This window comes from Stylophora pistillata, chromosome 3 (assembly GCF_964205215.1).
Source record: "Stylophora pistillata chromosome 3, jaStyPist1.2, whole genome shotgun sequence".
In the NCBI taxonomy this organism is placed as follows: domain Eukaryota; kingdom Metazoa; phylum Cnidaria; class Anthozoa; order Scleractinia; family Pocilloporidae; genus Stylophora; species Stylophora pistillata.
Window position 1 is genome coordinate 33,330,763 of NC_142521.1, and position 14,685 is coordinate 33,345,447.

Genomic DNA, 14,685 nt, shown 5'->3' on the forward strand with positions numbered 1-14,685 from the left:
ATTTGAACAGGGAAAAACTGGGAAATTTCTCTTTTCTTTGTTTCCTTTTTGCTTTTCTGAGTTGCCTTTTTCACCAATTGTTTTTGTCTCCTTTTGCTCGCTTTCTCCAGTAGATACGAAGATACACCATAATTAAATGTGAATTCTTGCAAAAGGATGAGTTACCTATAATGCAATGTATATGTTAATCATACGAGCTACAATATTACAAAAATAAATGAAAAAGTAAATGAAGTTAGTCCTTTCAATTTATATAGAACACACGACCATGAAAAGGTGCGGCGAAAATATGTGGGCTTTCGGATGAAAATCTTCGTAAAAAAATCTGATCGCTCCTTGTAAGAGTTCACCCACAGGCCTCAACTACTATACCCTACTGCGCATTTTCGTTTCTATTTTTCAAGTTTCGTTTGTTTTCATTGTCGTTTTAGTTAGCCCGACAGGGCTGAATAACGAAATGCTACGTCAGATGGTATGCGGTCATCAACGCGGGCTCAAGTGTTCTAGGTCTAAAATTGAGCTAAATTAGCGGAAAATAATAAGGGCTGACATACAAAGCCGAGGAACTTTGTTTTCGTCAAGGGCATTTTCCTATTTCCAGGGGTTTTATGGAGGGTTTTTTTTTTTGTTTTCGAAAAATTTTTAGGGGTTGTACCAGGTTTTTGGAGGTTGCTCTGTAAAAGAAAAGCGGCAAGGAAAACGACGCCCCGAACCAACAGAATAAGAAATCAGCCCTGCAATTGCAAACTACTCAAAAATCCGTTTTCCGCGTAAAACCTAGCGAATGCGCATACGTTATTTAGCTCTGTCAGTTAGCTCTAATTTTCATTATGATCGCAGCGATCCCTGGAAACATGTGACAAGCGGTTGGCGAACATCGCGCCGATCTTCGTGACGATCGTGGCGATTTGCCTGACGATCGCGTATAATCACATGCCAGTAGGAACACCCTGGGGTATTCTGGGATTCGTCAATCCTTTTGGGATACCTTGAATATTCATTAAAATACCTAATAAAGTAACTATATTAGACAAGGAGCTATATTAGACAAGGAGCTATATTAGACAAGGAGCTATATTAGACAAAAATTTGTATTATTAGCATGCCATTAGGATGAATTCTGTCTGTCTTCAGTAATGAATTTTATACCATTACTGTACACTTCTGTCACTGGAAACGTATCCACCACGATAAATAGAAAATCTTCACAAGCATGCCATTAAGACGAATTCTAGCTGTCTTTAGTAACTGAATTTTAAACTATTACTGTACACGTCTGTCACTGGAAACGCATCAACCATGCTAAAAAAAAAAGTCTTCAAACTGAGCTATCATCATGCACGCTGTCTCAAGCAGTAACAGTATTTCCGTAAAAGAGGATATTTATCTTGGACACAGTGAGGTTGATGTCCGTAAGCGTCCAGGCGGCTGATATCTCCCGCGAGTGACGGAACCCCCTTCTTCATTCGAACAGTTACTTCATAGAAGCCTTCATTAGGTGACGTCACGAACTGCAGCTGATACATTGTATCGCGGGCTAAAGTATTAATTGACTTTTTACCATAGTTTAAGCCACATGAATCACATTTTTCGTTGCGGTACGACGAATGAAAAAACTGTATATCTGCGTTTGGCATGTCACGGAAAGAGCTCTTAATTTCTTTTAGAACCAATTTGTGGCACTGCGTTTTCAACTCGGAGTGCTGAAAAATCAAATCGTTTATAGAGGTAACTGCAAATTCGGCTGATTTCTTTATGATTGGTTCCTCTATGGAGACTTCTTCCAAGTTCAAGCATGGGCACCAGTGCTCCTCAACTCCAGCACTTGCGCATGTGCGTTTATCTTTGTCAATTTTAGTAAACAGACTTTGACCAGTTATAATATCACTGGGGTACTTGGGATACGACAGGATATGACGCAGAGTAGCGTACACGTCAAACGGTGAGGTCAGTACTTTGGAATTATGGATCAAATTCGCGTAGAGATCTGGATACTTCTCAGTAAACCACTTTGGGACTGTCATGGACATAAATGGAAGTCTTTCCTCTAATTTCCCCTGGAGTGTCTTCCTTATCCCAGTATATCGAATACCATGATCGCCAAAAATAATCAAAATAGTATTCTCCAGAAAAGACTCTCTTTCTAAAGTTTGTAGTGTTCTTTTCAAATCATCATCGACATAACCTATTTTGTTCAGATCGTCATGACTTATAACAGCATGCAACATGAAAGAGAACTTGGGTTTCTGCTTGTATGCACGGAAGAAATCAACCAGATAGTCAAGGGACATGTTATGAAATGCTCGCCCGCCGATACAATGAACCAACCGTTGTGTGATGTTGTCTGCCTCCATCCACAATGGTCGGGCGAAATGGTCAGTGGGTGGATCTTTAAATCCATGCAGACGGTAATTAAATGCTGCATAAACTGTCGAGTCCTCTGAAAACAGGGTTGCGTATCCTTTCTGCTTTAAATCTCGAAAAATCCACCTCCAGTTATCAACTGTCGTAGCATTTGGTTCACTTCTTCTTGCCTCTGGTTGTTCCTTTTCAGCTATACCAGTAAGCATTGCACACAATTGAGCTGTTGTACCATCTCCCACAATTGTTTCACCTAGTATTAGTAACAAATACACCTTAGAAACTAGTCATTATTTACTTCGCCTTGAGCGGGGTCGGAGGATTTTGACTGTGTCATAATAAAATTTACCCGACTCCTATCGGAGGAAGTTATAATTTTCAGGAATTCCCCTCCCTTGATAGTTATGTGCTGACACCAATATCAAAATTTATGCAAATAGGGAAGAGAGCAGGGGAGGGGAGGGGACTACATGGGATGCAAGAAACACTTACTTTTCTATAGTTCCCCTTCTTTCTCTGTTAACGACGACTGATCCCCCCTCCGTTTACCCTGAAAACCATATGTGATCCCCCCAATTCCTTCTTCATAAATAATCACTGGTTCCTTATAAGATCGTTTAACATGTAATACACGCAGATATTTTGCGAGTTGTGTAGTATTTTCCGAACCCCGTAGGGGTGAACAAAAATACGAGCAAAACGTATTTAAATGACTAAAAACAACGTAAGCGAATCATTGAAGTGCTTTTCAATGACTAAAAAAATTAACAGCAGTCTATGACTGCATGTACTTATTGTTGTACATTTGTAGAGAATTGAAGTAAAAAAGAATGTGATGTAAAATGTAGAGGGGTTAATGAACAGCTCGTGTCGATGCCAAAATTGTGACAAAAGGAGGACTTGGTTAGAACATAGAGCCGATGTGCAAGCCTATGAGCTGGTGGATATCATCTTGACCAAAATAAAATTCAAGCATTTACACGGAAATGCATGATTACTAATAGATCCGTGTTCGAATCTTTGACGGTGAAGGTTAAAACAACTTTTTAACTTTTCAAAGCAGTTCAAATCATTCCACGTTGCCACGGCTTATGCCATCAGTACTTCTCGTTGCGTCGTCCATTTTAACAACTATACCGGAAACTAAACACTGATATTTTGATTAAAACAAACAAACAAACAAACAAACAAACAAACCTTGAAGAACAACTGAATTGAGATGTTTTTTCAAGTACTCCAAAGTGTGGGGCATCTTTCTCTGGAAGTTAGCTGCAGATGTGGAATCAAACATTATCATTGAGATATCAAGGGGAATACCACCAGGCTTGGCCGGTCTTGATAACACTTCATCTTTTGGTACGATCTGCATGTGTACGTCGCTTTCGATCGCACCTGAAGTCTTCACAACATCAACACGAAGGTATTCGGCTTCCACGACTGCCTTACCATAAAATGGGGATGGTGCGCGATCTGCGTCACGAAAGGAGAAAAAGACAGACAAAGGATGTTATGTAAGTTTGTGCACTGTTCGCCATGAAATTTCAAATTATCCTGGATCCAGTGGTCTCCATAGCTTTGCAGCCGTTGTTCGGTCTCGTAAGGGATAAAGCACGTCAAGTGACGAGACCAAAGAACGGCTGTGACAGAGACTAGGATTCCGTACAGGCGCTCGATTTTAATCAGACCGACGCCCACGTTAGGCCCATAAGCATGCGACAGAAGTCAAACACGCAAGCGAAAGGTCTCTCATAGACATGTTGCACGCACTCCCCTCAAGCGTGTGCACCACGAGTGGATGAGGACTATGAAAAACGATTTAAAATAAAAGGGACTGGTTTGTACCACCAAATGTGGCCGATTTGTCCTTCTTTCTTCCGAAACAGGGAAAAGTTTCCAAACTAATTATATCGGAAAGTGCAGATGATAGGAATTTTTTAGTGACCTTAACACTATTTTTTTGAAACGTGTATGGCACTTCCCAATCCATTTATTCTTTAATTAAAGGCAACTAACAAGCGCTATAATTGTGAAGAGCTTTCGACAGCGTTACACTTGTTATTTGTCAGAGTAAAACTGTGCCTCAGTAAATTCAATTTGTTCTTATGTTCTCATTTGTTCTTTACTGCGCCAGGGTCCCGTTACTATGACGTGTACTTACATCCCTTGATCCAGTTCCACAGTTTTCTGAACAAACCTGTTGAAAAACAAAAAACAACAATCAGAAAGGGTGTTTTCCTTAATTCCTTCCCTAGCTATTAACAAACAAGATGAAAAGATGCTAAGGGTACAACCAGGAATTTGGCGAAAAGTACCATCAGAAGCCATTCCATTTGGTCATCCGACATACTGACAGGCGAATTAGAGGTTTGGGACTTGACGGCAAAATGCAATACAGCCAAGACTTTGTGTATGCGTGTAACCACTGTGATATACGCCACATCAACCGAAAAAAAAAAAAAAAAAAAAAAAAGAAAAGAAAAAAGAAAGGAAACCAAAAAAAAGAAGGAGACTTTGATGGAGAAGTACACATGTCAGCTCAACAGAACCTGACCCCAGAGCAAGAAATCATCAAGACTCGGGTATTACTGTATGAACCATGACTTTGCGTTATTAAAGAAGTGGTTGTTTCCTCAATCCTAGCTATACTTTACAATTGGATCCGTTTCAGTTGTCTTCTTCGCCGAATTATAATATAACCATGTAATTGTTTTTTAGTTGGAAATCTTCCATAGTGAGCTGTCTTAAGTTAAGTTAAAAGTGAAATTTCATCGCTCTTCAATTTCTTCACAGATCCTGAAGTTGCTTGTCTCACAAAGTTGCGACATGCCATGTTTATTCAATACAAAATGTAGTTCTTTGATCCAAGTTAACGGAAGAGCTATCTTGATTCGCATTTTGTAATATACAATTCGTGAAATTCTCAGTAATCGAGTGTTTGGATCGCATAGCGTTATAGTTTGTCGTTCTCACTGATCCATGTTTGGTTACAGATACCAAGTGACAAAAACACAAATTCATCTGGCAACATATTGCTACAGAGTGGTCAAAAGTGTGCCACACCTTGCGCGCAACAATGTTGCAAAATGTTGCGTTGAAATGTTGCTTGCGTTTTGCCGGGCTTTAAGGTCGGCACACACGAGGGGAATAGTCCCTGCGACTAGTCCGTGCGACTAGTCCCGGCGACAAGTCTTTGAAGGGTTTACACGAGGGGACCGGTAGCAGGGACTAGTCCCTTAAGGTGTTCACACGAGGGCACTCAATTGCACAAGAACATAGGAAAATTAAGAGGCAAAAGATGTTTCTTAGACTGGGGCGTTTCACGAAAACAATGAAATTTGGCAACTTTTCATTGTATCACTATTAAACATCAACGCAAATGAACTACACTTATTCAGTCGGATTATTCATGCTTTTACGTGTTCCGTTTTTTTTTTTAAATTTATTTATTTTTAACAGACACAGAGTCAAATAGGGTAAAAATTCCATCAAAACGGCTCCAAAACATCTGTATATGTTTACAAAACTAGAAGTAGTTTTTTATTCTTCAGTTGTAGAAATCTAGAATTCAGAGAAAATTCATAGAAACTGCAATGTTTACGAATACCGGAAGTCACGCATCATGCGCAGCGACTCGGGCAATTTCAGCAACTTCCGAGAACACAAGTGATGTTAATCCTTAATTTTACTCGGCCCCATGCGATTACCTATACATATCGCGAAGATCGTGATCTGTTAGCGACTAGCGAAATTAGAGTGATATTCGCAGAGTGATATGAGCGATTTCCGCCGATATGAATGAAACCGTATGAAACTTACATCATAAAAATGCTAAGAGGTCGAAGTACATTACGAAATTAAAAGCGCGTACAAATACAGCGAAGTTTACTCAAACAGACTTTGGCGTCCTTTCTTTGTTCGGTAAACCCTTTGTTTTTAAAGAATTAACGAATGCGGCCGCCAGAGGTAACATCGCTGACACACTACTTCTTATTCTAATTAATTGTATGGTTGATCAAGATATACTTCGACTTCTTAACATTTACAGGATGTAAGTTTCATAAAATTTCACTCATATCTGCAGAAATCATTTATATCACTTAAGTTGATCATAATCTTCGTGACATCACCATGTTTCATTTCGTTTAACGTTCCATAAATGAGACGCTACACCTTTCCCTTCTCGCAATATACTACTACATCTTAGCTTTCATTTGATGTAAGTATCTCACATAGCGTTTAAGTCAAATCGCCATCGGCGGTGATTTCACTTTGAGTGGTGGCGAGTTTGTTGTGGTGGTTTGACCGGATGCCTGAGGACCTGTTCGCAGGCTTATATCAAAAGTTCTTACGTGCAAGTAACAAGAGAGACTTGCATCCGCCTGAGAATTTCCTTTCGTGTGGTAAAGTCAAACTGCGCTGAAGATAAAACTGCTTGTTTGATCTGAAAAATCTGTCAACGCATAGCTTTTAACCGTGTGAATGGTTTGTGCTTCAAGCACAAAATATTTGACTCGGACAAATTCATCAAAGGAGCCGCTGTCCTTCGTTTTCGTAGTGGGTCTTCACGGTTTTCGTAATGGGTCTTCGTTTTCGTCGTAGGTCTTCGTTTTCGTAGGGGGTCTTAGGTCTTCGTTTTCGTGACTATCCCGCTGTCCTGCCTCGCAAAAAAATTTACAAACTTTTTATCTGTGTTGTTTGTCTCGTGACAGGCTAAGCGTCACCGGCAACTTTTGGTTCTTCCTGACCTCTTGCCCTATGTTTCGCAATCAGACGCCACAAACGATCACGTTCAACAAAACGAGCTAAGCGTATGAATTATCCTTTCTATTTCGATTCTAACAGTACCCTACCTGTAGCTGTACCCTCCCCCGTGGGGAATCACGCAACGAAAGGCCCTTTTAAGTTGAGGTATTGGAATAAGAAAAAAAATTATGATCGTGACCGAGATTGGCCTGTATAATTCGTCGGGATTACGGGATTGGGAGAAAAGTTTTAGTCGGGATCGCGGGATTGAAGAACTCTATTGGGGACTCTCATTGAAAGGAAAGAATCAAGAAGAATTTGGGATAGCACTGACGAAGAATTCAACCAACGCCTGAAATGCGACGAGAGCGTCGAAAAATGGATTCGCCAAACAGCACACAAATTGTTTCGATACAAGAGTCTATAGGTTTCTCTATTGCAGTTTTTTTTTCTGTTTCATAATTTGCATAGAGAGAGTGGAACCTGATGACTGTAATTGTCAACCAGTAAATTTAATTCCTTATGGGTTCAAACATTATTTGTCGACGCTGTCTTTCATATGGGACTCCTTTCAAATAACGGCGTGTAAAGTTTGAAAAATCTGTCATACATCACGTACGACAAAATTTTTTCCTGCTACGAGGCAGGACGAAGGCGCCTGTAAAGATTGGTAATAAGGCCCTATCTAGTAAAGTCAGTTACAGGAAACATAGCATGCATTGATTAAACGAGAAGAAATTCAAGGCGGCAGATGGAATATGTCGATCAAATTGTTATCAGAGTATACATATATCTTATTTGACGTTTTGTTGTGTGGTATAGCTGAGTATTTTTATGAGTTGTGCCGTATTTTACGAGCCCGTAAGGTGAGTCAAAGTACAAATAATGAGTTAAAAATACTCAGCGAGCAACAAAACGTTTAGCAAGAGATTTATTAACCAACACGCCAATTGTTATTTCAGTGTGGGCGAATTTCGCGGATATTTCTGGAGGACAAATATCGTGGGAAAGATTTCTATATAACCCCAGTTAACAATTGGTTCATGCTTTAGCGTGCACTATCGAGTTATGGAGCACGCGGGAAGTTTCGAGAGCACGAAAGAAGCGTAAGAGTTACCCGAGGCGATAGCCGAGGACAACTCTAGCTTCTTGAGTGCTCTCCAAACTTCCCACGTGCTCCATAACTCGATAGTGCACAGCTGAAAGCATGAACCAATTGTTTTAGAACATAGCCGGTGGAATTGTGCATCAAATGCGACGCGAAAAACGGACAACAATATCAGTTGAAGCGAACCGTGACGGCGCCGATGCCGAGTCTCCCTTTCCTTTGTTTTTCTCTTTTTCTGCCTCATTTAAGAACTCTAGCCCATGGGAAAAGGTCGAAACATTGTCTTCGTTTTCGGACTAGCAGGCCGAGTTTCTGTTTGTATCCATTATTGTCGCGAAATGTATTATTTTTCCCCGCACTAGCAATGGTAGCTCGCGCGAAAAAAAAAATTCTGGCGAAGTCGGATTTGCTGACGCTATCAGCGTGCACTATCGGGATTTTGAGCACGCTTACGTATTATGAATTTGATTGCGCGACTCTGCTAGCTATGTTCTAATATTAACTATGCATTCCATTTCATGAAGACGAAATATAAAGGTATCTTTGCAACGCTCTAGGCATAATTAATGTATGGGGTAGTATGGAAATCTTGCCATATTGCGTGATATCTGTAATCGTCTCGCACGTGATTTGTACTCTACGAAGCACATTTGGATAATAAAATATCTTACCAGGTTTGAAAGGATCCCGATTGACTATTTTGACTTGGTTAAGTACGTGCTTTGGTTCGGAAAGAACAGTATGGAAGTCATCTCCAGGAGCTCTTTCAATTATTCTGTACTGAACGGAAGATATGTCTTCTCCTTCCACCTCTAGCACGTTGTTGGAGTAGGTTGAAAACGTGTTTCCTTGACATCGTAACTTGCCAAGATCTTTCACAAATTGCATGATGCTTGGGTGAAACGGATCCAAACTCGGCAGTCTGCAAGCTGACGAGAAATTTCCAACACTTTTCACATACTTCACACGTTGAGAGCCTTTAAAGTCTACATATTGCTGCTCAGACGACGATTCTGCCATAAACATGTCGGTTAGCTCAAAATAGATGACCATTCCTAGTCCACCCAACGCAATGGAAAGGATAAATGTGGCAGGATATCGTCGAAAGCATCGCCGAGTTTTCGTTGAGATACGTAAACGTGAAAAATTACCCAGCATTTTTGGTGAGATACAGTGCAAATGCTGACTCAAACCTAAGGGAAAGTGCGAAGCCTCGGGCTTTCATTGGCAGATATTAGATCTGAGCCCGCGTAAAAGCGGTTTTGTTTAAAGGTGCACGGAATTGAGGCACTTGGGCCAAAGGCTTTGTAAATTCTCAAAGGTAACACTGTATATTTAAAAACAACTCGCATTTTACGCTATTTTTTTACTTTTATCGAGAATCTGAAGCATTCAAAAGGCAACGATAGCAATGGTTAGACATTGTATTGCATTCGGATGCAACAACCGGAGCGATAAACCACACTGCAACATCTTGGCCGGAAAGTCAACCGAGCGTCTTTCCTTCGGAGCCTTCCTTTTGGTTTTCTGTTCGGAGAAACTGAATATTGTCGGAACTGAGTCTGACTTAAGACTTACTTTCCGGCCAGCATATGACTTGGAAAAGTCTTCCTTTTCAAAATGTTCACTGCATAAAAGAAATGTTTACTTACGGGCGTGTTTTCCCGTTTAATCTTGACTAGCCAAGTCGCCAGAAGTTTCTTGTTGCTCAGTGGCAGTGAATGCCACGAAAGATGCTTGCAATTGGGTTTATCGCTCCGGTTGTTGCATCCAAATGCAATACAATGTCTAACCATTGCTATCTTTGCCTTTTGAATGCTTCAGATTCTCGATAAAAGTAAAAACATTGCGTAAAATGCGAGTTATCTTGAAATATACAGTGATACCTTTGAGAATTTACAAAGCCTTTGACCCAAGTGCCTCGATTCCGTACATCTTCAGACAAAACCGCTTTTACGCGGGCTCAGATCTAATATCTGCCATTACACTTGGATATCTCGTCGCTATATCGAAGACGTTCGTCGAGGGTCGAACACACAGGTTTAAAGTACAGCGGTTAAAATTGAAATATGTCGTGTAATCTGTGGCACGTGTTCCCCACGAAAAGTTCAAACCCATCCTCGGATACCCAGGGGCTGTGGGTCGATTTCAAGTTAGGGCGTGAAGAGCCCCTGGGGACATTGTCTTACAAGACAAGTTCCAAACGGTCGCAGTCGTTCTGCCATCTGATTGTTGCCAGAAAATCTTTGTGTTTTTCTGCCCAATCAGAGTGAAGTGTGCTTTAGAGTCCTTTCGTGTGTTTTAACACGGACATATACTACTAGCTCAGCTGTTCGCTATGTTTGTTTGGACCGTGCGACGGAGATTTGCTTGAGGTGAAAAGTTTCAGTCTCGGGCCTCTCGGCACACAATGTAAGAGAAATCGATCAGATTGTCAGCGAAAATCTTACCGGAAATTATACTGAATACTTTCGCAGGTATCACTAGAGAACGTGTTTTAAAGTTTGAGAGGTTTGTATACAACACGATGGTTGAAGTCATTGATATGTCACTTTAGACGTCTAGATTTTTTGCATAATTTGCTGTGACTGAAACTTTGCCAATCCCGTGAAGTTATTTCGTCGCACGGACCAAGCAGGTATGTCGAGCAACTGGCGCTTTCGCCTAAGTAGCTTTCTGCTTTCTGTGCGCGCCAAAATCTAATCTTAGTAGTAAAGTCGTTCACTATACGGCCAAGGTTGCAGAGAACGTTAAGTTCGCGGACCACATCCAGCAAGTGCTAAGAGAAAGCTTAGCTGTTTTCCGGTTAGCTAATTAAAATCTGAACAAAAACTTATTAACGAGAACATCGTGGGAAGGAGAGACGTTTTCGGGCAGTTACCGAAGGGGTTTGGAAAGAGTTTAATCTTTCAACTGCTGTCTAGAGTGTTGAAATTCTTGAGCTAGGAAGGCCACGGATTCTCTTCTAGTCCCTTGGTCATTGTCATTTCACCTCTCCGGTCGATTGTTGAAGACCAAGTTAAATACCTTTGATCATTGGAAATCGATCCGATGCTGTTTTCGGTGGGATAAACAAAACCAAAGACCAAGAAATATTGGATGGGAAGGGCGGGTTTGCTTTATCGCAAATGTGAGCTTAGTAGTACAGGGTCATCTACCCACATCTAATAAGCAAAAGTTTCCACGCTTAGCTTTTCTTTTTTTTCAAGCGAAGATGAGATTAGATTTTGGCACGCACAGAAAGTTGCGCAAGTACCAGTTGCTCAACATACCTGCGTGGCCCGTGCGACGAAATAACTTCACGGGATTGGCAAAGTTTCAGTCACAGCAAATTATTCAAAAAATCTAGAAAGATTTAAGCTTAAATCTCGTTTAACGTTTAAAGCGACATATCAATGACTGCAACCATCGTGTTGTATACAAACCTCGCAAACTTTAAAACAAGTTCTCTAGTGATACCTGCGAAAGTATTCAGTATAATTTCCGGTAAGATTTTCGCTGACAATCTGATCGATTTCTCTTACATTGTGTGCTGAGACTGAAACTTTCCGCCTCAAGCAAATCTCCGTCGCACGGTCCAAACAAACAGCGAGCAGCTGAGCTAGTAGTATATGTCCGTGTTAAAACACACGAAAGGACTCTAAAGCACACTTCACTCTGATTGGGCAGAAAAACACAAAGATTTTCTGGCAACAATCAGATGGCAGAACGACTGCGACCGTTTGGAACTTGTCTTGAGACAATGTCCCCAGGGCTCTTCACGCCCTAACTTGAAATCGACCCACAGCCCCTGGGTCTCCGAGGATGGTTCAAACCCGAAGTGTGTAAAATCGCACTGAACAAAGGATGAAGATATACAAAAACGAATGAAAATGCACTTTCTTCCTAGTTACCTTGTGAAGTAAATATTTCGTACCTTAACACCTCATGATTTAATGAGAATGGTGACTTCTGTATTGAACTCAAAAACTAAATGTCGCTTGTGGGTGCAGAGCGTGAGACAAATGAGAATTCCGCACTTCTACCCAACCTTCTGTTTTAAGTGCACCAGCTCGATGCAAGGCCAAGATAGAGAAAGCCAGCCCGTTTTGGCGTCAGCGACTTCACTACAAATATAATGACAGGCAACTAAAAGGTTACTTTATTCTCAAAGTGACTGCCGTTTTAAATTGAAGGAACAGCTTTTTTCACTTACGACTTAATAATTTTACACTTGTTATAAGCAGTGAAAGTAGACATTGCATGCCTGTCATGTTCGCTCTTCTGTTGGAAGAACAGGGCAAGTCAATAAGTCATGTCTACAGTACTTAGTCGCTACTAGATAAATAGGGTTAATTTATTACAGCGAGGAACGCTTTCGTATATTTTATGAAACCGCAGTACACATATATGATTTTCATTTATTCAAATTTATTGGCGGGTTTAATACGAACCAACATAATGACCTGCTCCCAGTTGGCTTGTTAGCTCAGTTTGTTGAGCACTGCACCGGTATCGCAGAGGTCATAGGTTCAAATCTCGTACAGGTAGAATGTACGCCGTTTACACTGGTACTTTGAGAGCGATTGCTTAAGAAACCCTTTATCCATAATAAGGTTTGGCCTTGAATACCGTAGTGACTTAACTTATGTAAGAGCTTTGGATGAGATACTTTGTCGAAAGCCTTGCTGAGATCGAGTTGGATAACATCAGCTTGACCCTCAATGTTGAGAATGGAGGCCCACCGGTGAATGGCTGAGACCAGTTGCGTTTCACAAGACAGTCTGGACCTGGAGCCATGTTGGTGTTTACAAAGGATGTTATTTGTGGAAAGGTGCTTGTGTACGTGGCTAAGTACTATGCGCTTCATAATCTTGCAACATATGCAAGTCAAAAAAATGGGCCTGTAATTTTTTGGACTGATCTTGCTTGCCGCCCTTATATACTGGTATAACCAAGGCCTTTGACCAGTCATCAGGTAGCCTGCCGAAATCGTAACTTTGTTGAAAAAGAAAGGTAAGTACAGGAGACAATTCGTTAGCTAATAACTTCAGTATACGAGGTGAAAGATTGTCCGGGCCACATGCTTTGTTAGGATTCAAATTGCAAATTTGCTTCTTGATACCATTTACATAAAATGACAGATATGGAATTGGCGGATAATCAGATAAACCAATTTCAGGTAGGATACCGTCATCGTCCACGAATACAGATTTAAAATGATTGTTTAGGGCTTGCGCTTTATCTTTACTGGAGACATAGAGGTTATTTCTGCTCTGAAGTGTTGGAACTTCTATGGATTCAGATCTGCAAGACTTGACGTAATTCCAAAACCGTTTTGGGTTGGAGTCCAAGCTCCCTCCAATCTCGTTGTTGACATAGTTTGAATGCGATGACCGAAGCATATCCTCAACTTCATTGCGCTGTTTTCTATATGATGCCTTAATCGAGGGGTTGTTCGAGTGGGTGACTAGTGAATGCAATTTATCCCTTTTTCTCATTTGGCGTTTGATAGCCTTGGTCACCCAAGGTAAGGAGGATTTAGCTTTGGTCATCTTCCATGGAATAAAAGTGTCAACAGCTGAAGCCAAAGAAGTTTTAAACATCACCAAGTTTCCATTTGCAGAACGGGCATCTGGACTGGAATTGAAGAATTCCTGATTGATACTTGTGGCTGCACCCTTAAAGCCCTCAAGGTTCATGCGGTTGTAAAGATGAACCTTGTGAGGCGGCTTGTTTAAACGAGATGGTTTAGTGTTGATTGTAAAGATTACTGTATCATGGTCGCTCATGCCGGAATGAATCTGCACATCTGTCACCAATGAAGGTGCCGAAGACAAGACCAGGTCAAGAGTCTTACCAGAAGCTGGTCGAGAGGCTTGTGTCACTGACTGAGTGAGAGAGTAGTAATATAATACATTAGAGTAGTACGCTTAGTAATATAATACATTACATTTCACGCGTTTCTTCCCATTATTATACTGCCAGTACTACTGGCCCGCCTTGTCTGTTCTGTTTCCCTATGCGAGCCAATTTTCTGTTGATATTCTCGAGGGTTTCCTCTGGTAAACTTCCCACACATATTATTATTCTGGAACAGCAGGCAGAATTCGAACGCTAGCCGCCTTTGAGTTATAGTTAGCATTGCGTGACAGAATAACAGAGAACGCTTCCTGTACAAGAAAAATGACTCCTGGGTTCTGTCAATAAATAGTCGATTGCTACTGTAGCTCGTAGCTAAGATAGATTCTCACGGTCGTTAAGCCTTCTCTGCTGGAAAATTCTCGTTAAAAAGTAAGCAATTCATTTGGCTAATGCAGGGTCTTCGTTTTTGTGGTACGAAAACGAAGACCCTTTTTTTAAAAGCCCGAATAAAGCGTGCTTAACTTAGTAAGGCCCTAAAACATTCCGATCACTCCTTCGATGGGGATTTCTGTTCCAAATTTGAACTCATTGCATAGAAAAACAAATCCAAGAGCCGAAAGCAGTGGTTG

The 14,685-nt window shown here is 40.9% G+C and overlaps 2 protein-coding genes across 2 annotated transcripts; both read right to left on the reverse strand.

Moving 5' to 3' along the window:
- Nucleotides 1–124: 124 nt before the first annotated feature.
- On the reverse strand, nt 125–9,456 carry LOC111331586 (uncharacterized). Its single transcript, XM_088752402.1, has 4 exons — nt 8,884–9,456; nt 4,520–4,555; nt 3,559–3,831; nt 125–2,614 (listed from the first exon to the last, which is right to left on the reverse strand). The coding sequence occupies exons 1-4, from the start codon at nt 9,368–9,370 to the stop codon at nt 1,335–1,337; spliced, it is 2,076 nt and encodes a 691-aa protein (XP_088608528.1). The 5' UTR covers nt 9,371–9,456; the 3' UTR covers nt 125–1,334.
- A 3,585-nt stretch (nt 9,457–13,041) lies between these two features.
- LOC148735709 (uncharacterized) lies at nt 13,042–13,983 on the reverse strand. Its single transcript, XM_088752986.1, has one exon. It carries the CDS (start codon nt 13,981–13,983, stop codon nt 13,042–13,044), a length of 942 nt encoding a protein of 313 aa, XP_088609112.1.
- Nucleotides 13,984–14,685: the final 702 nt, after the last annotated feature.

What these genes read in the sequence shown, in the direction of transcription:
- LOC111331586 (XM_088752402.1), bottom strand. Translation starts at nt 9,370, where the DNA reads ATGCTGGGTAATTTTTCACGTTTACGTATCTCAACGAAAACTCGGCGA. An exon ending in TCGGGATCCTTTCAAACCTG is followed by an intron (nt 4,556 to 8,883) that starts GTAAGATATTTT and finishes GTTTTTCAACAG; the next exon opens with GTTTGTTCAGAAAACTGTGG. An exon ending in CAATTCAGTTGTTCTTCAAG is followed by an intron (nt 2,615 to 3,558) that starts GTTTGTTTGTTT and finishes TACTAATACTAG; the next exon opens with GTGAAACAATTGTGGGAGAT.
- LOC148735709 (XM_088752986.1), bottom strand. Translation starts at nt 13,983, where the DNA reads ATGAGCGACCATGATACAGTAATCTTTACAATCAACACTAAACCATCT.